We start from the raw sequence: 25,539 nt of genomic DNA on the forward strand, positions 1-25,539 counted from the left end.
TGCTATCAATCCGCAGAAAGGCACCAATCAAGTAAAGGAAAGGCAGGGTGCCAAACTACCAAATGTTCATTGTGAAGAATGGAAACAAAATTGCTGAAAAAATTTAGCCCATGAAACAAAAGCAACTCAAAGGAGGGAGCAATTTAATCTCAATGGTGGGAGTGGGGGTGGGGTAAGGAGGACTGAAGCATCACACAAGTGGGTGTGGAAAAAATAGAACAGCCAAATTTGCATCTTAAATCATGACCATAATAGTTCCAACTGAAATTTGGAACCAAAATACATAGTAAGGGTGGGAGGTGGGGGTTGGGGGTGGAAGGGAGATTTGTTAAGCAGAAAGACAATGACCTAGAGCTGCAACGGTCTTGCTGGCACTTTGTCTACCTAGTTTAATGCCTTTCCTTTAATATGTATTCTTTTGGTAGAAGTTTAAATCTACTAAACACTTCTCTGACTGATTGCCAATTATATGAATATTATCAATGGTATAAACATGAAATTGGGGAAGATAAACTAAGCCAGGTTTTCATAACAACCTAACCACTGCTGAACTGCCTATGAAGCATCCTGTCAGATAATAAATAGTTGTAAATGTTTTATGGATATCAGGATTTTTCATAGCCACTGGCTGCCTTGGAAACCCTGGTGGCAGTAGTAGTTAAGTGCGCTGCTACAGCTGCTTACCAAAAGGTCGGCAGTTCAAATCCACCAGAGCTCTCTGGAAATCCTATGGGGCAGTTTTACTCTGTCCTATAGGGTTGCTATGAGTCAGAATTGACTCGAAGGCAATGGGTTTGGTTTTGGTTTGCCTGCCTTGGTTCATGTTCCTGAGGACACAAACTACCACCATGCCTGTCACGCACCATCCTATCTGCCCATCTTCTGAGTTAAGGGGAGTGAACCACAACGCCCAAATTATTGCTTCTGCTGCTCTTTGGAGAGCTGCTTCTCCCACAGGAACCAGCTACCCAAGGAAGTCAGGAAATGCTGCTACTGTGTGCTTTCTGACAAAGAAATGAGCGTTACACCCTCAGGGATGTCAATCCAGTGCCTTGTTCAAGCACTACATTTTCTTAAAATATTTTTCTTTTTTAGGCAAGGGAATGAGTAAAGACATCCACTGCTAAGGAGAGCCTGGGGACTCCTTAACGCCCCTCCTTTATGGAGGAGAACAGCTCCATCTATCACGTCAAAGCCTCATCAGAGACCCTAATCCTTTATGAAAGGAACTCTCAGGCAGCCAAGCCAAGCCTTTAATTTGCTGAATAATAGGCCATCTGATTAACCCTCGCAAAGCAAAGCACAGGCACTGCAGGCAACAAATGTTCCCAGGGGGTTAAAAAGGAAAGGTGAAAATAGCTCCTACTGCTACTCTTAGAACCAACTCCATGCTTGGATTTCTAAATGGGTAGCTTTCTGTTTTCCTTTCTCATTTTCCCCATCCTCTCTCCCCAGGGAGCATGCTGCTTCCCAGTCCTGATACAGTGGTATGTCCTGAGCTTTGAGCCACTGAAACTTAGTGACACTCATCAGATGTGTGACGTGGAGTGACTGTGACACAAAACATACTCATAGTAGCTAATTAGTAACTTGCAAGGCTCTCCCAAGCCCATTTATCCACCCATCCCTGCTCTAGGACAGGTTACTTGTGCTCTGAATTAAAAAAAAAAAAATAGAAACCCCTGATTAGGAGAATGGGAGGGAAAAAAAAAGAAGTGATGCTCTATCGGGCATTTCTCTGATCTGTTCTAATTCAACAGATGTCCAGCATCAAAAAAGATCATTTGATTCTCTCTGTGGGAAGCCTATGTATACTATGTCGCCAAGGACAGGTAACAGGTTAGATGGGTCATGGGTTTCACACTAGTGTACATTAGTAAACCACATACATATTAGCCATCCTGCTAGTTACATCAGATAATGAGACGAATGACTGCATGTATGACACTGGTCAATTACCGTGGGGATGATATAAATTCTATCGTGCTGAGGACATTTATCTTTGTATTGATCTGGCTTTACTAGCAAGAATCATAAATTACTAGCCTTCCATGACTGTATGATAAATACTCTAATAACAGAATGTTTTTTCAATAAATTCCCTTATAGTTTTAGACAAGTAAAATGCAGAGAATCTGCTTTTTTTAAAAAAAAAAAATTTTTAAATGTTACTGTTTATAAACAGTATGTATATGAAGACCATGGAGGAAAGCCTATCTATCCCAAACAAATAAGCAGTGATGTGTTGGAGCTGGGACACCGTCAAGTCATAGTGACCTAAATATTATTACATTTTCAGAATTTTGTGAGCTGGAGTCTGTCACATTGGTAGTCTGAAGTTGGCCATGGCTAGAATACTTACACCACAGAAATCAGCAAATGCTCCAAATCAGACCCCACTCCCACGCTACTGGTCGTTCAACATTTACCAGCATTTCCCTGCTTGTGAACTGGAGATCTTGGGAAAAACTGACTCCCTGACAATTTAAAAAGCTCTGTCATATAGGTGCAATTAGTTGCCATTGAGTTGGTTCCAACTCGTGGCGACCCAGTGTACAATAGAACAAAATACTGCCTGGTCCTGTCCCATCCTCACCATCACTGACATGTTTGAGTCCACTGTCATGACTATTGTGCCGTGCCTTCGAACCTAGGGGGCTCATCTTCTGACTCTATATCAGACAACATTCTGTTGTGACACACGAGGTTTTCGTTGGCTAATTTTTGGAAGTGAGTCACTAGGTCTTTCTTCCTAGTCTGGAAGCTCCACTGAAACCTGTCCATCATGGGTGACCCGGCTGGTATTTGAAATACCAGTGGCATAGCTTCTAATATCATAGCAACAGGCAAGCCACACAGCACGGCAAACTGACAGATAGGCAGAAATCTCTTTTTACCACCCTCTTCCTCTAATTTTTTTTTTCTCCTTTCCTGCCTTCTACTGATAAAGGTTTCTATAGGTCCATTTTTCCTTCTGCTGGTTTAGAAGCTAGACATTATTTTTCTATGGTTTTAGTGGATATCTTTCATGTTTAGCATTTTTGCTTAACTATAAAAATTTTCAGTAACACCCTCCTTCTGAGCCCAAGCACCTATGCATGCCTTGACCACCCACTGAACACTGCCCCCCCAGTTCCATATTATTTTAGAAATAGTTTTTACATATTTTATTCCAACTAGCTTTTCTTCGTACAGTTAGTACTTATTTTACCTCTTTAGACAGTTCTATGAAATTAACTTCATTTCAAATGAATTTATGCTTCATTTGTTGTCTTTCTTAGCCTTATATTTCTTGATGTGTTTTGAAATTTCAGTTGGCTGGTTCACTTTGAGGAAGAGGATTTCATTACATTTTCTTTCTCACTTTCTGTGTCCACATTCCCCGTCTAATAATTGTATGGTTGAGTCAGCTTGGCCCTCTGGGTCGCCAGCCCAGAGCCAGGTTTTCGAATGGCATTTTGCACTTCTGTCCCATGGTTTTATTGATATGGTATGTGGAAGAGCTCTTCACTGTAGCAGCACCAGGTCTGGTTGCTTATATATCCTTCTACCACCCTTGGCCAGAAGCTGGCTAAAAGCCACAGTCCCAGGTGATGGTCAGCATCATGCCAGGTGATAGAGAATGTCATGGAGATTATTGCTATAGTTGGAGCACACGATCACATAACTCTTTCCCTCTCTCCTACCCTTTTTTCCCTAGCTTCTTTTTATCAGCCCAGGAGAAGCACCCCCAGACACTGACTTCAAGCAGCAATCTAGCTCTGAACTCTGTCTTACTTGGAGCTCCCTTATTAATTTTATCCACAGGAGTCAAACTCGCAGCCACCACTCCTCACTTCTCGTCCCAGCAGACCCGTGACTTCAGCCCAGCTGAGCACTTCGAGTTTTTGTTCCATTCTGATCTACAGCAAGGTTTTCCTTTCTGTCCCTTCCTTCCTTCTTTCCTCGTTCCCTAGCAAAGTGGTTTCGGCCTCTTTTTATATGCTCCCTGTCACTGTTTCATGTCTGGAAAAGTATAAACTTAAAAAGCTACCTTGACGAAAAGTCTTATGCACAAAAATATCTAAAGGAAAAAATTCTCCGAACTTGAATTCATCCAATAATTGTTTCTGCTTACTGCCATCCTGAATTTTCTTTAGCAACATCTACTGGTGTAAAGAATGTATTAACTATTATTAATGAATGTGGTTGTCATGGATTGAATTGTGTCTCCCTAAAATATCTGTCAATTTGGCTAGGTTACGTTTCTCTTGTATGACTGTCTTCCATTTTATCTTCTGATGTGATTTCCCTACATGTTGTAAATCCTATCACTATGATGTAATAAGATAGATTAGTGGCAGTTATACTGATGAGGTCTACAAGATTAGACAGTGTCTTAAGACAATCTCTTTCGAGATATAAAAGAGAAAGAAACGAGCAGAGAGACGTGGGGGCCTCATACCACCAAGAAAGCAGTGCCAGGAACAAAGCGTGTCCTTTGGACCCAGAGTCCCTGTGCAGAGATGCTGCTCAACCAGGGGAAGACTGAGGACAAGGACCTTCCTCCAGAGCCAACAGAGAGAGAAGGCCCTCCCCTGGAGCTGATGCCCTGAATTTGGACTTGTAGTGTACTAGACGAGGAGAAAATAAACTTCACTTTGTTAAAACCACCCACTTGTGGTATTTCTGTTATAGCAACACTAGATGACTAAGACAGTGGCCAGGATTAACGTCTGTGAGAAGTGTCCCTGATCTTATTTTATAGGGAGGGCGCAAAGTTCATGTCATAAGCCTCCAGCTTCCCAGTACCATTGCTTTATGGTATAATATTAATATTTGACATTCTACTGATACTCTACAGTATGCAAAGGATTGTACATTTGCTCCTCGCTGGTAGATAGGTGGATATTACTATTCCCATCCACAGCTTAGGAAACTGGGGCTCCGAGAGATCAAATAACTTAAGGTCATACACCACCAAGTCATGGAGTGATCAAAGCTCAGCTTTCTGTACATATGTGTGGAACTTTGTTCAAGCCTGAGATTCAAGCTTTGGGCCTCTATTAAAGGCAAGAATTTCCATTATTCACTAAAATATAGCTTTTTAAATAAAATTCTTCGTTCAAAAAACAAAAACATTCAATAGGCCCTTCATACCAAAAATCAGTTATGAGATTTTTCCCTCACTCATTATCCATGACCTGGTATGATTAAAATGTCATGCATTTGATGATCTCAAGAGGTTCCCAAATTAAAATACACATAGTCCTCGACTTATGAGGTATTCAAGCTATAATGAACTATACTTATGATTTTTTTTTCATACATCTTATCGTTAGTAATCTTCAGTATGGATTACACCTCAATATAGAGAAAACAAAAAATTCTCACAACTAGACCAGTAAGCAACATCATGATAAACAGAGAAAAGATTGAAGTTGTCAAGCATTTCATTTTACCTGGATGCACAATCAGCACCCGTGGAAGAAACAGTCAGGAAATCAAACAACGCACTGCATTGGGCAAATCTGCTGCAAAAGACCACTTTTAAAAAGCAAAGATGTCACCTTGAAAACTAAGGTGTGCCTGACCCAAGCCATGGTGTTTTCAATCACTGCATATGCACGCGGAAGCTGAACAACGAATAAGAAAGATCAAAGAAGAACTGACACCTTTGAATTACAGTGTTGGCGAAGAATACTGAATATACCACGGACTGCCAGAAGAATGAACAAATCTGTCTTGGAAGAAGTACAGCCAGAATACTCCTTAGAAGCAAGAACGGTGAGAATTTGTCTCACGTACTTTGGACGTGTTATCAGGAGGGACCAGTCCCTGGAGAACGATATCATGCTTATTAGAGGGTCAGCAAAAAATAGGAAGACCCTCAACAAGATGGACTGACACAGTAGCTGCAACAACGGGCTCGAACACAGCAACAATTGTGAGGATGGTGCAGGACCGGACAGTATTTCATTCTGTTGTACACAGGGTCGCTATGAGCTGGAAATGACTCGAAGGCATCTAACAACATCATCATCTTTGGTAATATGTACTACATACAATGTTGTAGCACGTAATTTGCTGATGTTATCATTCTTATACCAACCCCCCAAAACAAATAAAGATTGGATTTATAAAGTTACTAATAATAAACAGTAACAACAAAAACTAAAAAAAAAAAAAAAATGAGGTATTCGACTTGCATCAGAACCGACTTACAACCGAGTCATCGGAACAAAACCCTGCCGTAAATCGGGGACCACATGTACTGGGAGGTCAATGGAAGCCACACACATACCCTAAAGAAGATGGAAGACCAATAAAATCTAAAATGATTTATTGTATTTAAAATTGCTGTTATAAATTTTGAATTGATTTAAAAAAAAAAAAACAGCCCTTCTCTCATTAGTGCCAAAGGGCTATATCTGTTATTTTTACCCCTGCCAGAAGTCATCAGTGGCCTGAAAGAATGAGTACTGGTGACACAAGCCTCCATTTCCATTTTTAATTAAATTTTTAAATGACCCAGACCCAGATTTTCTTCTGCACATGAGTCTGTGGCTGGTCCACAGTAGAAGCAGCAGTGGAAACTACAGCAGCGAGGGGACAGAGAAGGAGCAGGCGGGAGACTGGGGGCTTAGCATTGACCCAGGAGAGCATCTCAGCTCTTGGGAGATGTCAAGACCCAGGGAAGTTGTCCACATCGCTGCTCCACCACTCCCACCTTGTCCTTTCTTTCCTTGTCTCTCCCAGGCTACAGCTCAGCCTTGGGATGCGGGGAGGGGAGAGGGGAGTCATGACTGCCCCTCACTAGAAGTTGGAAGTTCAAATCTACCCATAAGTACCTCAGAAGAAAGGCCTGGTGATCTACTTCCCAAAAATCAGCCATTGAAAAGCCTGTGGAGCACAGTTCTACTCTGAAATACACTGAGTTGCCATGAGTCGGAGTCAACTTGATGGCAACTTGTGGTTTTAAGATCCTCTTCTGTAGCAATTTAACCCAGGCTGCTTCACCCCAGGGGCTCTACCAGTTCTTCTTCCTGACTTCCACCATTACTATGAATTATAAGAATTACCATCATCACTCACATTTGTTTTTGACTCCTGCTTAGCTGATTCTCTTAGGTTAAGCCCAAGAGGACAGTGCTGATACTGTTGGAAGGGAGAGAGGGGAGAGAATGTGTGTATGTGGTGTGTGTGTGTGTGTATAGGAACCTAAGTTGTGGAAGTCAGAGGGCTAAAGCTTAAATAAGAAGTCTTACTGCTCTCTAGAGAAACAGAACCATTAAAAAACAAAAACAAAACACACACATATATAGATATATACAGACAAAGATTTATTTTAAGGAATTAGCTCATGAAATTGTGCAGGGCTGACAAATCCAAAACCTATAAATCAGGCAACAAGCTGGAGGTTCCTACAGTCCTGATTTCCAAAATTCATACATTAGGTGAAGGAAGAAGCAGTTCTGGCAAAAGAGTCTATTTCTAGTCTGGAGGCAGAATGCACTCTAAGGAAACTCTTTTTGCTCTTAAGGCCTCCAACTGATAGGATAAGGCCCACCCACATTATGGAGGGTAGTATGTTTTGCTTAAGGCCAACTGATCCAATCACATGTAACTACTGAATAATAGTAACTAAACTAGCGTTTGACCAAACAACTGGGCAACACAGCCTGGTCACTTGGACACAAAAAATTAACCATCACACAAGGAGACAGGAGGCAACAGACTGTAATATCGCAGACATGTCAAAGAAGACCACTGACATTTTCAAAAGGCAGTTTCAGAAGAGTGGTTTGAGCCAAATGCAAATGTAATAAAAATAATCACTAAGCCTAACTGAGCATGAACTCTGGAGCAAGTCTTCTGGGATTCTAATTCCAGCTCTGCCCATCTCTTGACCTCTTTGTACCTCAATTTCTGTAAAATGGGGATGACATTAGACCACCTCACCAGGTTATTAGGATTAAGTGAACTATATAAACTGTATAAAGTGTAGAGAACAGAGCCTGCCTGCATGATAAGAATTACATAAACCAAATGGAACCATAGCAACCCTATAGGACAGAGTAGAATTGCCCCATAGAGTTTCCAAGGAGCACCTGGCGGATTCGAACTGCCGACCTCTTGGTTAGCAGCCATAGCACTTAACTACTACGCCACCAGGGTTTCTAAGAATTACATACCTTAGTGTTATTATTTGCCAGGTTCTGTATAAACATTATGTAAGTAATCAGGTATTCTCAACCTTGATTTGATGAACGAGAACCAGGGGTCAGAGATGTTAAACATCTTTCCCAAGGTTGTACAGTGAATAAGTGACACAGCTGGATGCAAGTGCAACAGCACCCTTCCTGCACAGCTGCCCCTTCTTGATGATGAGCCAGGCAGCACTCTGCAGAGGGGCAGAACAGAACAAGCTGTGGGCAGACACGGGAGCCGCCACCCCCTGTACATATAAACGTGCAGATATCACAACGCTCACCAACACTTCTCTTTATTTCAACTGCAGATGCCTTTTGATTTACATCATGAAAATCAAGTCTGATAAAAAATTAAAAGAACTAATGAAAACAGAATGCGGGAAATGACATGGAATATCATTTAAAGGAATCCACAGCACAGCCACAGAAGTCAGCTAATACAATGCGCCACAAGCACTAATGTGAAATCTGTGACATATGCTACAATCTGGTTTCTCACAAGATCTAAAACTCGAATCTATCAGAAAATAAACAGAACTTGCTCAAGAGAGCCTGGATTATCTACTTTACTTTGCCTTTTTCTTATTCTAGAGAAAGCTAAAACTCCCATTTCTTTCCCACTGCCACAGTTTTTACGGAGACAGTACTTTCCAGGAACATGGATGCTACACCATTGTAGTCACATTGAACCACTTCCTGGTTTACATTATAAGAAAATCAGATTTTATCGGCTGAGTTTATAAGTAGGGTAAAAGTGAGATCAAGATGGGCCCTTGGTGTCTTTTGTAAAAAAAAAAAAAAAAAAAATTTTTTTTTTAGGTAATCTAAATTAGATGCTCTTCAGAGAGATACTACCTTGAAATACACAGATTTGTTTGTTCTTCTCATGAAGGAAAAAATGAGAAAGATGTTAGGTTGCATTTGTAAGTATATCGATCAATACATGTTAAGAAGGGAGAGGGAAGCTTGGGGGGTTTAAATCAGACACTTTTTTATTATTAATATTGTAAACTTCTCCATGAGTTTTTATTAATTCACCAATTCCCTGTAGTTAAAGAGATGCTAATTAACTCAAGAAGCCATAATAGCTGATCATTGGCTAAATAAATCTAAAACGAGAGAGTCTGTCATTGGAGATACCGCTGCTCATTTTAATTAAAATTACCAATTTGTGAAGTAATGTAAATAAAGGTTATTGTATCCTTCTACTCCAGGAAGTATTAACCCTTTGCATGGCCTCTGGAGAATTCAACGAGACTTAAAAGGCCAAGAATAGTGTGGAACTTAATCACCAAAAAAGGCCAAGAATAGTGTGGAACTTAATCACCAAAAAAGGCCAAGAATAGTGTGGAACTTAATCACCAAGCTAGGATATTTCTCATTGCAAGTGTGTTGTTCATTGACATCATGAAGCCAGGTGGAATTAAGCAGCCTTGAAACAGAAAATGGAGAAAGGAAAAGAGCTGAGAATTGTTGCCTCTAGAGGAACACAATCAATGTTAAGAAAACAACCACCCACAAATGGTTAGCTTTATAAACCTTCAAGCAGAGAGAGAAAGCAAATGTTCCAGGTTTGAGTTGCAGTTTCTAAGGAATAAACATGCAAATGCCCTTTAGTTTTAGAACTTTCATAACTCACAGTGATCTTTACCTTTTTAACATTCAGTGCAACTTTGTATACCAATTTGAATGTAGCTTGGAGGGATAAGAAAGACTGCCTCAATATTTCATGACTAAATGGCAGGACTTGGTCACAGTGCTAACCTGGGAACTAGGCACAACTGAATGCTTAGCTGCTCAAACCAGCCAATGCCAGAAAGTGCAGTGTGTATGTCAGTGGCCATCGAGTTCATGGTACTGTCAGGTCCGAAGCCAGGCACTTTGCCTGGAATTGTCCTTGACCAAGGGAAATCCACTGTTATTGTTTCATTAATCATCTCACAATCTATTGATGATGATGAAGTCCTAAATATATTTCCTAATGAAACCTCAAAAATTTTAGAGGCAAAATGGAAAAGCCATAGCTCACAAATACCTTTTGAGAAACAGAAAAATATTTTTTAGTTAGTTCAAAGACCTGAAATTATTTTAAACCAAAGGAAAAAAAAAAGGTGACATCCATTAGGACCAAGGTGAAGCTGGCAAAAGGAAAATTATTGTCATCTTATCAAAAAACTACTTCTGAATGCAGCCTTGTAACAAAGCAGAATTCTGGCTAGTACTTGAACCAGATAAACTTGTTATGCAAATAGCTTTAGTCACTGGGGAAAGAGCTGATAATGAAATCCATACAAAGCCCACTACACATCACAGAAGTGACAAAAAACATCAGGCAGGGTCCCAGGATATGGATAAAAAGCAGAGCAGAATTTATGTGAGCATCGCTTTTAATTTATTGTAACTAAGCTGTCAAGAGTCATGCCTTGACAAATGCATAACTAACACATATAAATGAGTCAATTATCACTAACAACCAAAGGTTCAGAACCAGAGGCTGATACTTTCTTTTCTTTTAAAACCCAAAAACAGATTTACAAATAGGATTGCAGACCTCAACATCTCTCCTGTTGTTGTTGGCTGCAGTTGAATTGGATCCCGGCTCATGGCAACCCCATTTACGAGGGAACAAAATGCATCTGGGTCCTGCACCATCCCCATGATCTTAAGGGACTTGACTGTTGTGATCCAGAGGGTTTTCACTGACTGATTTTCAGAAGTAGATCACCAGGCCTTTCTTCCTAGACCATCTTAGTCTGGAAGCTTCACTAAAACCTGTTCAGCATCATAGCAACACACAAACTTCCAATGGCAGATGGGTGGTGGCCACATATGAGGTGCATTGGCCAGGAATTGAACCTGGCTCTCTTGCACGGAAGGTGAGAATTCTACCACTGTACTGCCACTGCCCCTTCAAATTTCTCCTACCCTCTCCAAATCCCTAAGGAGGCTAGAAACAAATCTGAAAACCAGTAAGCCACATCCCAGGACTTGTGTTTCCCTTTCCCCTTCACCCCATTTTCTCTCTCTCTCTCTCTCCCTCACACACACACACATACACATGCACCTTGTTCCCTGTCTACATAGCTGTAATCACTAGGCTGCAGTAAGGCCAACTTCTCCAGACTGCTGCAGCAATCAAGGAGGAGCCATACAGGGCCTTTGGTCACGAAGAAAAGGTGAAATTATTGAGTTGACTCTGCTATGGTCCAGCAGTCACACGGGGACAGGGTATTAAGGCCTTAAAGCAGTTAAGGAAATTTCTGTTGTTGTTAGGTGCTGTCGTCAAGTTATTTTCAACTCATAGCAACCCCATGTGACACAGCAGAATTGCCCCATAGGGTTTTCTTGGCTGTAATCTCTATGCAAGCATATCACCATGTCTTTCTCCCACAGAGCCACTGCATGGGGTTTGAACCACCAACTTTTTGGCTAGCAGCTGAGTGCTTAACTACTTGCACTGCCAGGGCTCCTTTAAGGAATTTCTAGTACTATTTATTCTTTTTTAAAAAAAAAAAAAAATCCCAAAACCAAACCCATTGCCATCAAGGCGATCCCAGCTCACAGTGATCCTGCAGGACAGAGTAGAACTGCCCCACAGAGTTTCCAGGGAGCACCTGGTGGATTCAAACTGCCGAACTTTTGGTTAGTGGCCGTAGCACTTAACCACTACCTCACCAGGGTTTCCATTTATTCTTTATAGAGAGCCAGTTCAGTTTACTTTATTACAATACACTGTGGCTTGGTCCACACAGGGAATTGATGCAATTATCTGAATAATTGAGGCTAAAAACACTTTTTCTGAAATTACCAGATAATCATCTTCCTCACCCCACTCCCTCCAGTACTGAAAAATTTATCATCTGAAGGTTTTAATCCTCCATCCTGCTTTCCCTTCCCCTGAAAATAAGCAAGGTAAGTATAAAAGGAAACCAAGGCTCTCTCTTTAAATAGACATTTTCAGCCAGTGACTGTTGATGTTTATATTTAATTAGAGAGTTAAATAAATATAATGAAATAATAAAGTCAAATTGCATTCAGTAGGTTGTCACGGCAGCCTAGGCTAGGCAGATCCTCTACAAAACCAAAAGGATATTATTTGGAAATGGTGGACAGGTTTCCACATAAAGATATAAAATATAATAATCCATTCCCAGTTTCAAGAGTTATGTTCTTAAAAATCTTGTAAAAAAGGAGAATTCTTAGTTGAGATATTATGGGAAAATAGGATTGGGGGGTTGAGGGCAGGAAAAAACCTATGAATTCTGCCTTAGTTATCTAGTGCTGTTATAACAGAAATATCACAAGTGGATGCCTTTACCAAAGAGAAATTTATTTTCTCACATAGGCTAAAAGTCCAAAATTCAGAGTGCCAGCTTCAGAGGAAGACTTTCTCTCTATCGGCCTTCTCATCAATCTTCCCCTGGACTAGGAGCTTCTCTGCACAGGGACCCCAGGTCTAAAGGACTCGCTCCGCATCCGGCACTGCTTTCTTGGAGGTATGAGGTGCCCCCTCTCTGTTAGCTTTCCTTTCATCTCTTGAGAGATAAAAGGAGTTGCATGCCACACCCCAGGGAAACTCCCTTTATGCTGGATCAGGGATGTGACCTGGTAAGGGTGTTACAATCCCACCCTAATTCTCTTTAACATAAAATTACAATCACAGAATGGAAGATAACCACAGAATACTGGGAATCATGGCCTAACCAAGTTGATACATATTTTGGGGGGAAACAATTCAATCCACGACAAATATCTATAATGCATAGTAGTTTCACTAATATAAAACAATTAGGACAACTCATTAAACAAAGAGATCGATGAAATTTTTTCATATTTTAAATTAGTAATAAAGTACACAGTCACTTAATTTCTATTTACCTTCCTTGATTCATTAGAAACTCTTCAGACTCCTCTTCCCTGCAGTTTCAACAAAATACTTATAAATCCATTTTGCTTTGCTCCCAATAATTTACTCAAAGGCATTGTTTTCTGTGGTGCAAACATTTAAGCCCTCAGCTACTAACCTATCCAGAGGCACCTTGGAAGAATGGCCTGGCGATCTACTTTTGAAAAAATCAGCCGTTGAAACCCTACAGTCCATAGTTCTACTCTGACATATGTGGGGGAGCCATGAGTTGGAGTCGACTTGTTGACAGCTGTTTTGGGTTTTATTATCGCTGTTGTTGTTAGTATTCAAGGGCTTTCTAAGTCTAAAGAACTCAGAATTCATGCATCTAGAATTCTCAAAGCTAGGAAAAAAATACCTAGATTGTAATTTGCCTATAATCATATTTGCCATAAGGAGAAATAAAAGGTAGAAAGAATTTTCTACACTGTGTGTAACCCTAAAAGCCCTAATGCTTCTACCAAATGTGTGCCTTTATTCCCAAATCCATCTAAGCAATACTGTACAGTCATACATCACTTAACGACCCTGATATATTCTTTGAAATAGGACATTACGTGATCTGGATGTTGTGCGAACACCATATTATATGCTTAGCAAAGCTATATGGGATGCTGGAGTGTACCTGTATTGACTAAATAGCAAAGATAATGGCATTGACTTGGCCTCTTTATGAATAAAGTTCTTTCAAGTATCTGCTTCCAGAATAAGGAGGTTTCATCCGTATTAAAAATTTGCTGTGGCGAATAACCTCCCTCTACAATTAGTTTATCTAAGCTTTCAACAAACTCTTCTGCTGCCTTCGTATTAGCACGCACAGACTCACCACTCACTTTCACATTATGCAGCAAAAAACATTCTTTGCTGCTCTTGAACCACCCAGAGCTAGTACTAAACTCGAAACATACTCTGGTCCTGCTTTTTCTTTAAGCATCTTGAAGAAGCTTTAGCCTTGGCACTGATCATCAACATGCTGAGAGGGATTCCCTTTTGTGTTTGGTCCTCAATCCACGTTATTAGCAATTTCTCCATATCTGTTATAGGTCCCTCTCACATTTTCATTAGCCTTGTAGCTTTCAGTGGAGCCAATCCTTTAATAGCTTGGAGAATTTTTTCTTTGTTTTTGAGGATTGTCGTGATCCTTGAGTGCAACGTGCCTAAATGTGAGCAACAGAATTCACTGATTTTCTACCTTCTTTTTGTTTAATAACCTTTTCATCACTTCCAAATCGATACCTCCCCTTTGCCTCTTGCTGCCGCTATCACTAGCACTGGTTTTGCTGCATTTGGAAGCGATGATGCACTTCATGGTAATTTTTTTTTAATTAATTTTTATTGTGCTTTAAGTGAAAGTTTACAAATCAAGTCAGTCTCTCATACAAAAATTTATATACACCTTGCTGTATGTATACTCCCAATTGCTCTCCCCCTAATGAGACAGCATACTCCTTCCCTCCACTCTCTCTCCTTGTGTCCATTCAGGCAGCTTCTGTCCCCCTCTCCTCTCTCATCTCCCCTCCAGACAGGAGATGCCAACACAGCCTCATGTGTCTACCTGATCCAAGAAGCCTGTTCTTCACCCGTAACATTTTCCATCCCATATTCCAGTCCAATCACTGACTGAAGAGTTGGCCCCAGGAATGGTTCCTCTCTTGGGCTAACAGAAAGTCTGGGGACCATGACCTCCAGGGTTCCTCTAGTCCCAGTCTGACCATTAAGTCGTCTTTTTACGAGAGGTCTGCATCCCGCTGCTCTCCTCCCTCAGGGGTTCTCTGTTATGTTCCCTGTCCAGGCAGTCATTGGTTGTGGCCGGGCACCATCTAGTTCTTCTGGTCTCAGGCTGATGGAGTCTCTGGTTTATGTGGCCCTTTCTGTCTCTTAGGCTCGTAGTTACCTTGTTTCTTTGGTGTTCTTCATTCTTCCTTGCCCCTGGTGGGTTGAGACCAATTGATACATCTTAGATGGCCACTTGTTAGCGTTTAAGACCCCAGACGCCACTCTCCAAAGTGGGATGCAGAATGTTTTCTTAACAGATTTTATTATGCCAATTGACTTATATGTCCCCTGAAGCCATGGTCCCCAAACCCCTGCCCCTGCTTTACTGGCCTTGGGAGTGTTTCGTTTATTCAGGAAACTTCTTTGCTTTTGGTTTAGTCCAGTTATGTTGACCTCTCCTGCATTGTGTGTTGTCTTTCCCTTCACCTAAAATAAAATTTATCTACTATCTAATTAGTGAAAAGCCCTCTCCCTCCCTCCCTCCCTCCCCCCCGGTAACCATCAAAGAATATTTTCTTCTCTGTTTAAACTGTTTCTCAAGTTCTTATAATACTGGTCTTATACAATATTTGACCTTTTGCAACTGACTAATTTCACTCAGCATAATGTCTTCCAGATTTCTCCATGTTATGAAATGTTTCACGGATTCATCATTGTTCTTTATCAATGCGTAGTATTCCATTGTGTGAATATACCATAATTTATTTATCCATTCAGTCGTTGATGGACACCTTGGTTGCTTCCAACTTTTTGCTATTGTAAACAGTGCTGCAATGAACATGGGTGTGCATATATCTGTTCCTGTAAAGGCTCTTAATTCTCTAGGATATATTCTCCAAGGAGTGAGATTGCTGGATATGGTAGTTCTATTTCTATCTTTTAAGGACATGCGAAATCGATTTCCAAAGTGGTTGTACTATTTTACATTTCCACCAGCAGTGTATAAGTGTTCCAGTCTCTCCACAACCTCTCCAACATTAATTATTTTGTGTTTTTTGGATTAATGCCATCTTGTTGGAGTGAGATGGAATCTCACCATAGTTTTGATTTGCATTTCTCTGATGGCTAATGATTGTGAGCATTTCCTCATGCATTTGTTAGCAGCCTGAATGTCTTCTTTAGTGAAGTGCCTGTTCATATCCTTTGCCCATTTTTTAACTGGGTTATTTGTCTTTTTGCAGTTGAGTTTTTGCAGTATCGTGTAGATTTTAGAGATCAGACGCTGATCGGAAAAGTCATTGCTAAAAACTTCTTCCCACTCTGTAGGTAATCTTTTTACTCTTTTGGTGAAGCCTTTGGATGAGCATAAAAAAAAACTTCTTCCCACTCTGTAGGTAATCTTTTTACTCTTTTGGTGAAGCCTTTGGATGAGCATAGGTGTTTGATTTTCAGGAGCTCCAAGTTATCTAGTTTCTCTTCTGCATTTTTAGTAATGTTTTGTATACTGTTTATGCCATGTATTAGGGCTCCTAGTGCTGTCCCTATTTTTTTCTTCCATAATCTTTATTGTTTTAGATTTTATATTTAGGTCTTTGATCCATTTTGAGTCAGTTTTTGTGCATGGTGTGAGGTATGGGTCTTGTTTCATTTTTTTGCAGATGGACTTCCAGTTATGCCAGCACCATTTGTTAAAAAGACTATCTGGTTATAGTTTCCCAATTAACTGACTTTGGGCCTTTGTCAAATATCAGCTGCTCCTATGTGGATGGATTTATGTCTGGATATTCAATTCTGTTCCATTGGTCTATGTATTTGTTGCTGTACCAGTACCAGGCTGTTTTGACCACTGTGCCATCTAAAATCAGGTGGAGAGAGGCCTCCCACTTTGTTCTTTTTCAGTAATGTTTTATTTATCTGGCATATCTTGCCCTTCCATATGTAGTTGGTGATTTGTTTCTCCATCTCATTAAAAAATGTCGTTGGAATTTGGATCAGAATTGCATTGTATCTATAGATGGCTTTTGGTAGAATAGACATTTTTACAATGTTGAGTCTTCCTATCCATGAACAAGGTCTGGTTTTCCATTTACGTAGGTCTTTTTGGATTTCTTGCAGTAGTGTCTTGTAGTTTTCCTTGTATAGGTCTTCTACATCTCTGGTAAGATTTATTCCTAAGTATTTTATCTTCTTGGGGGCTACTGTTAATGGTATGGATTTATTGATTTCCTCCTCGATGTTCTTTTTGTTGGTGTAGAGGAATCCAACTGATTTTTGCATGGTTTATCTTGTATCCTGATACTCCGCTGAACTCTTCTATTAGTTTTGGTAGTTTTCTTGAGGATTCTTCGGGGTTTTGTATGTATAAAATCAAGTCATCTGCAAATAGATACTTTTACTTCTTCCTTACCAATCTGGATGCACTTTATTTCTTTATCTAGCCTAATTGCTCTGGCTAGGACTTCCAGCACAATGTTGAATAAGAGTGGTGATAAAGGGCATCCTTGTCTGGGTCCCGATCTCAAGGGGAATGCTTTCAGAACCTCTCCATTTAGGACGATTTTGGCTGTTTGCTTTGTATAAGTGCCCTTTATTATGCTGAGGAATTTTCCTTCTGTTCCTATTTTGCTGAGAGTTTTTATCACAAATGGGTGTTGAACTTTGTCAAATGCCTTTTCTGCATCAATTGATAAAATCATGGGGTTCTTGTCTTTTGTTTTATTTATATGATGGATTACATTAATTGTTTTCCTAATGCTGGACTGTCCCTGCATACCACTAAATGCATAACTGGTATGAATCCCACTTGGTCATGGTGAATTATTTTTTTTAATGTGTTGTTGAATTCTATCGGCTAGAATTTTGTTGAGGATTTTTGCATCTAGGTTCATGAGGGATATAGGTATGAAATTTTCTTTTTTTGTGGTGCCTTTACCTGGTTTTTGTATCAGGGATATGGTGACTTCACAGAATGAGTTTGGGAGTATTCCGTCCTCTCCTATGTTCTGAAATACCTTTAATAGTACTGGTGTTAACTTTTCTCTGAAAGTTTGGTAGAACTCTGCAGTGAAGCTGTCAGGGCCACGGTGTTTTTTGTTAGGAATTTTTTGATTACCTTTTCAATCTCTTCTTTCGTTATGGGTCTATCTAGTTGTTCTACCTCTGTGTTAGTTTAAGTAGGTAGTGTGTTTCTAGAAATTTATCCATTTCTTCTAGGTTTTCAAATTTGTAAGAGTACAATTTTTCATAGTAATCTGATATGATTCTTTTAATTTCAGTTGGGTATGTTGTGATATCGCCCATCTCATTTCTTTTTCGGGTTATTTCCTTCCTATCCCATTTTTCTTTTGTCAGTCTGGCCAATGGTTTATCAATTTTGTTAATTTTTTCAAAGAACCAGCTTTTGGTCTTGTTAATTTTTTCAATTGTTTTCCTGTTCTCTAATTTGTTTAATTCTGCTCTAATTTTTATTATTTGCTTTCTTCTGGTGCCTGAGGGTATCTTTTGTTGCTCTCTTTCTATTTGTTCAAGTTGTAGGGATAGTTCTTTGATTTTGGCCCTTTCTTCATTTTGTATGTGTGCATTTATCGATATAAATTGACCTCTGAGCACAGATTTTGCTGTGTCCCAAAGGTTCTGATAGGAAGTGTTTTCATTCTCATTGGATTCTATGAATTTCTTCATTCCATCCTTAATGTCTTATATAACTCAGTCTTTTTTGAGTGGGTTTGTTCAGTTTCCAAGTATTTGATTTCTTTTCCCTGCTTTTTCTGTTCTTGATTTCTACTTTTATGGCCTTATGGTCAGAGAAAATGCTTTGTAATATTTTGATGTTTTGGATTCTGCAGAGGCTTGCTTTATGACCTAATATGTGGTCTATTCTAGAGAATGTTCCATGTGCATGAGAAGAGAAAGTATACTTGGCTGCTGTTGGGTGGAGTCTTCTGTATATGTCTATAAGGTCAAGTTGGTTGACTGTGGTATTTAGATCTTCCATGTCTTTATTGAGCTTCTTACTGGATGTCCTGTCCTTCACCAAAAGTGGTATGTTGAAGTCTCCCACTATAATTGTGGAGCTGTCTCTCTCACTTTTCAGCTGTTAGAGTATGTTTTATGTATCCTGCAGCCCTGTCATTGGCTGCATAAATATTTAATATGGTTATAACCTCCTGGTAAATTGTCCTTTTAATCATTATGTAACGTCCTTCCTTATCCTTTGTGGTGGATTTAACTTTGAAGTCTATTTGCCAGAAATTAATATTGCCACTCCTGCTCTTTTTTGATTGTTGTTTGCTTATTTTTTTCCATCCTTTGAGTTTTAGTCGGTCTGTGTCTCTAAGTCTAAGGTGTGTGTCTTGTAAGCAGCGTATAGTTGGATCATGTTTTTTTTAATCCATTCTGCGACTCCCTGTCCCTTTATTGGTACACTTAATCCATTTACATTTTTTTAATCCATTTACATTGAGCATAATTATAGATAGGTATGAGTTTAGTGCTGTTATTTTGATGCCTTTTTTTGTGTGTTGTTGACAGTTTCCTTTTTCCACTTACTTTTTTGTGCTGAGACGTTTTTCTTTGAAAATTGTGTGTTCCTCTTTTTCACTATAGTTGAATTTGTTTTTGCTGAGTCTTTATGTTTATCTTGGTTTTTATTTTGAAGTGTGGGATTGTTAGTCTTCTTCGTGGTTATCATGGTAATATTTTAGAAAGAAAATTAAACAGAGAGATAATGCTAAAACACTCAAAAAACACACGATACACAAGATTGAATGCTGCTGCCTAAAAGTCGAAGGATACACTGTTATAAGGTAAACTTTTTATTTGTAAGTAGGGAAAGTTCACATTAAAATATAGAAAGTACAAGACGGTACCGACATAAGCCAGTAACAAAGGCATTCATTATGACTATCAAGACATACGTATTATAGGTTATATATATACTATATGCCATTACGCACCTAGCAACACAACCACTTTGTATACAAGAGACATGAGATACACATGTTGTATATGGGAAGCTGTTGTATTCGCTACATCTGGTTACACTACATCCCGTTCTCCAATCAGGATCTCTGAACTCTATTTTAACCTTATGGGACCATGGACGTATACGCTATTGGACGTTGCTCAAATGGATATTATGCAGTGCATGACTGTACTCGGTTTTAGGACACAAACATACTCTTGAAAGTATACATAAGCCAAGTTTTTGTGAGTCAAGCCACGTTTTAGAGACAGTAGGAGAGCTGGGTATGAAAAGGCATCTTTGTGAATATCCAGTGGGTTTTTCCAGGCTGGGAGCTTAGAGGAGGTCAATCAAGGGCATCTGTGTGCAGCCATGGAGAAATCTTTGGATCCAGCCTCTGTCAGCAAAATCACTGGGACCTTAGTGCCCAGATTCTTTCTCTGGGTGGTCTGAAACGTGTTTCCAAGTCACTGCTATGTCTTTGGCTCTCCTCCTTTAGCTTTCAAACCTCAGGAAGAGGCTCTTCCTCTGCTCATATGTGGGTATCATCCCTCCTGCAAGTATCTCTTGTTCCTCTCAATATCACCTACCATCACCACTCTTGACTTGTGACTGCTTCTGGTGCATTCTGCAGTCATCACAGAAATGTCAGAGTGAGGCTGAGGGGCAAGGAAATGCCCTCAACTCCCTGGTCCTGAATTTCATGCCCGTGTTCCAACTTGGGCTTTCTTGATAGAGTTCTTTGAATTCTTCACCGCTCCTCCCTCCTGAGGAAGATGACATAAGCCCAGGAGGAACTGGACAGGCAAACAATTTCAGGGACCTTCAACTACGTTACATTTGAAATGAAAATAAAAAACAAGTTCATAGTTCTTTATATAAAACCCCTGGGATCAAGTATATTTTACAATTCAGACTTTATGAAATTTTAGAAAGGTACATTTACTGTATATCACATAACATCTTCAACAGGATCTGGGGCAGTACACTGTAATCAAGCACGATAATATATCTGCAGCAAAATACATGAATATTCACACTAAGTAAGATAAATAATGACTATAAATAGCCTCCTTTTAGTTCAGATCATGTGTTGCCATCAAATGAGTTTATGTAAGGTTAGGTTTTGCTGCTAAATGGCTCAAGGTCAAAATAACTTTCATTTTTAGAGCTCTTTGGATTTTGGAATATTGGATAAGGGACTGCTGCTGTGTATTGCAGCTGATTAAGGAAGATGACCAAGAGACCAGTTTGCTTCACTGCTCTGCCTTTTTGTGGAAGCCAAGACTGCAACATATGCAAAAGTTAGAGAAATCTTTGCTGACCCTTCCCTACTTCTTGTTTATAGCCATGTGGATACTTCTTTTCTACCTCCCCCTCCCCGACCCCCATGACTTCTGAACACCTTGTGTGACAGACTAGACTCTGGGGCACTTCCTCCTAGCTCCTGTATCTGAGTATGGTTTGTAAGGCCTGGTCTCAATTCCTGACCCCACAGTTCTCTAGTCCCCTAGCCTGGGGCTACAGAGCTGTCTCCTGCAGACTGAGCATCATCCCCAGATTTGGGACCAGTGTGGTACTCAGACCAGGCCAAAAGTTCATAGACAGCATGGAGCCAGCCATGCTGGTGTTGCTGTTGGTTTTGCTTGTGCCTTGGCCCCATTAAGTCTTGCCTAGTTTCTGGTGACATCACTCCCAACAAGTCCTCAGTTGAGTTTTCATCTTGTCCTCCCCTCTTGAACCCTGGCTAGGGCTTCACACCTGAGATCGTACTTTGTTCATTCAATCATCTTGGGAATTGGGGTCCTGCTCTCACAATACCCGTCTTCTAGCAGAGCTCAACTTCCAACCTCCAAAACCTCTGTCAGAGGCTGCAACCTTCTGTTTCTTCTCTGTTCCCAGTGCGGGCATCAAGTTTTTACACGCTAAGTCTCCTTCCTCCTTCTCCCTCAAACAAGAGAAGTTGTAATATTTGACCCAAGACAGAGTAGATGCTCAGATAAATGTGACCCATATCATCAGGAGGACTGATTATAACCAAAAGTCAAATGGAACTCATTTTTCAGATCCTGCAGAGGTATCTTCTATCCTTTACTGGAACAAATCCTGTGTCATAAAGTGCTAGTAGGCATAACAACCTCAAGTGCCAAGTAAATTCCACAGCTTGAATTTCCCCAACAGCTGTTCAAGGCCTTGCTGGATAAGCAATTTTCAGAAGAAGAAATACTCACTGTGAAATAAAGTGGTTGAATTCCTCACACCATTTTTCTGGATGAAGTAAAGTAGGTGGAGGATTTCTGAAAAACAAAACCAATTTTTTTCTTTAGGAAAAAAAGAATTTCGTCAAAGGCAAAATACTGACTTGTCTTTATTGATATCATTCTAAATAGCTCTACTGAAATCTACTCAGTTTTTTCCTGAGCAGGAGTCATCTATTGGAGGTAAATTGTAAAGTGCCAGACCCTATTCATTCAGTCATTCATCTTCATTGACTGAAGGCCTACTATGTTCAAGGCTTTCTGCCAGGACCTAATCAGGAACACTCTTCAGGGGTTGAACACTCTAAGAAAGGGCAAGGCAAGCAACACAATCACTAAAACCAAGAGCTGAATATTACTACAGCCATAAGAGAGTTATAACATAGTGCTAGGGGCTTTAGAGAAATAGACTTTTAATTTTCTAGGATAGTCAAATCATTATAGTACCATTTGAATTAATTATATTATATACTTAAAGTATACTCATCAGTCACATTTTTAACTATTTCCTGTGTCAACTTCTATAATATGCCCAGAAGACAGCAAATCAGCTATAACAGTGCCCAGACTCTAAGAGGTTTCTAGGTAGAAAGGGAGACAGATATATAACTATCAGAGGTCCAAGAGAACAGCAGAAAGACCCTGAGGCAACCAGACCACCTCCTAGTGAAAAGGCAGAAGAGGAAGGGAAGAGCCCTGAATGTAACTGAATACTTACCCCAAAGAGATTCAATTTTAAAACAGAAGTGACTACATTACCTTTAATTAACAAGATTTTTTTTTTTTTTTTTTTACTAGCCATAAATGGAAATAAGGGCCTGTGGGCAAGTCAAGTTCAGTAAATGGATAAGGTTACACTTCTGTGCACCTGAATTATGACTGTATATTTTAAGCCCATTATACATGATCTTTGTTTTTACTTGGGTTTTAACCGCTTCCTAAAGCCATGGATTGCTCAGCTTCAATAGGTAAAGAGATGGAAACATCTACAATTACCAGAAATGAAAAACACATCAGATAATGTGATTGCAAGTTGCCTTCCAGTATTCATTCTCCTCTCATTTCTTCTGGTACAACTTTTATTTTGACACACTGTTGCCATCATAAGGACTACATTTCCCAGATTTCCTTTCAACTAGATGTGGCCATGCCATGGATTGAATTGTGTCACCTGAAAATATGTGTATCAATTTGACTGGGCCATGATTCCCAGTATTTGTGATTCTCTACCATTTTGTCATCTGATATGATTTTCCTGTGTGTTGTAAATCCTGCCTCTATGATGTTAATGAGGGAGGATAGGCAGGACTCAATCCACGAGACTGGAGTAAGTCTTGAGCCAATTTCTTTTGGGACATAAAAGCGAGAAGTGAGCAGAGAGATGGGAGACTTCATACCACCAAGAAGCAGCACAAGGAGCACAGCGTGTCCTTTGGACCCGGGGTTCCTGTGCGGAGAAACTCCTAGCCCAGGTAAAGATTAATGATAAGGACCTGACGACAGAGGAAGCCTTCCCCTGGAGCTGATGCCCTAAATTTGAACTTCTAGCCTACTAGACTGTGAGAGAATAATTCTGTTTGTTAAAGCCATTCACTTGTGCTATTTCTGTTACAGCAGCACTAGATAACTAAGGCAGGCCATGTGACTGAGTTCTGGCCAGTGATATATAAGTGAAATTATTGTATGGAATTTGCAGAAATTCTCCTAAAAAGAGAGAAGATTTATCATCTTTCTCCTTCCCCCCTCCTGCTTCCTGGAACTTGAATGTGATGGCTAGAGCCTGGTAAACCATGTAGAACATGAGGTAAACTTGAAAATGAAAGCTATGAGCTGAGTATGGCAAAGTTAATAGGAGAGCAGATTCATGACGACATTGCAAAGCTGTCAGTAACTACTCTAGACTGCTTACCTCTAGAGTTCCTGAACGGGAGAGAAAAACAAATTTCCATCTTCTTTAAGCACTCAGTTATTAACTGAGTCAGATAATATTTCAAAGTATTATTCCATCATATGATTAAAACACAATTTGATATAATAGAAGTACAAGCACATATATATGTGGGGCATAATTGAGTGGCAACTTATCCAATCTGGGGGGTCCCAGAAGATTTATAAAGAGGTTGAACTTGAGCTGGTCTCTAAAAATTGAGGTGTCTGGAGTTTTTGAAATCGAGGAGAAGGAAGCCATTACAGGTTTAGGAAACAACATGTACTAAGTCACAGAAGTGGAACAATGTCTGGTAGGTTCAAAGAACATGAGTAATTTTGAAGCTAAGCTGTATGATTATTTTGGGACTAGTGTGGGAGCAGTTGGGAAGGGGTAGGAAGAAGAAGAGAAGGAGAGGAAATACATGATCTCCCTGTTCCACGTAAGAATGCAGTGGTCGTTCAGGTCTTTCTGATTCACAGACCAAGAGGAAAACTATCTGCATACAGAGCTAGGAAGCACAGCAGTTGAATTTTGTTCCTTAGTTATTTTGGAGGCTACCTTTAATCTCATTCATTCCATTCAACAATAGTTGTCCTTATCTTTCCTTTGCGTTTTTTAAATAATAAAAATACCATCAGGTAACTTCACCCTCAATACTAGTTTGGCTGCCTTGTTCTTACTGGTTGCCAGTTGTTTGAGGTACATCACACATCCTCACAGCTCTCCTCTGTGAGCCTCCATCCTGCATCCTGCTGTGAGCAGATTACCCTAGATCACCTCCATCTACAGCCCTTTCCAGGGCTTGTGAATTCTCTGATCTTCTCATGTTTTCTGCTCATCTCATTCTTACTAAACCCAGTCAAAAGAGAAGAGCTGTTTAACTAATCTACTGTTTAAAAGACTTAAATCACTCCCAAAACAGTTAATCATTGCCAAGAAGTCATTTGTAGACAGTGACTTGTTATTGTCGTTGTACGCCGTCAAGTTGATTCTGACTCATAGCACAGAGCAGAACTGGCCTACAGAATTTCCAAGGCTGTAATCTTTATGAGAACAGATCACCAGGTCTTTTCTTCCATGGAGCTGCTACTAAGTTTGAACCACTGACCTTTCAGCAGCAGAGCACTTAACCATGGCACCACCAGAGTAACTAGACTTGATTAAAATAACACTAGTGGGCTTGACACTGGTCAGCCAAACATGGAGGGACATACCTCTCCTGCAAAGGATCATTGTCAATTAGAGAACACCCTAGTGAGGGTCCAGTGGAGAAATGGATAGAAATGGAGGGAAATCCCTCTCCTGCAAAGGATCTTTGTCAATTAGAGAACACCCTGGTGAGGGTCCAGTGGAGAAATGGATAGAGAGTGTCCACTAGAGTGTAGAGAACACTGTACCTTTCTGTTTCCAGTCCGTGTTTCTCAGCAGGAAATACAGGCAGGGACTACTTTCTATGTGCAGCCTGAGTGTCTGCCGAGGCTGCAGGGGAGAGCAAGAGCACTTCATCACTCACCCTTGCCCAGACCACCCCCAAATCTCTGTGGAGCCTCTTCTTTGAAGCCAGACCCAGGAAT

At 40.2% G+C, this 25,539-nt stretch overlaps 1 protein-coding gene across 1 annotated transcript in view; it reads right to left on the reverse strand.

Annotated features, from left to right (window-relative positions):
* Positions 1-25,539, reverse strand: part of MYO3B (myosin IIIB) — a 557,666-nt gene that overhangs the window by 392,494 nt on the left and 139,633 nt on the right. The window contains 1 exon segment of the mRNA XM_010602840.3: positions 22,009-22,074. Within this exon segment, the coding sequence (XP_010601142.3) occupies positions 22,009-22,074 (66 nt within the window).

Source organism: Loxodonta africana, chromosome 6, assembly GCF_030014295.1.
Source record: "Loxodonta africana isolate mLoxAfr1 chromosome 6, mLoxAfr1.hap2, whole genome shotgun sequence".
NCBI lineage: Eukaryota > Metazoa > Chordata > Mammalia > Proboscidea > Elephantidae > Loxodonta > Loxodonta africana.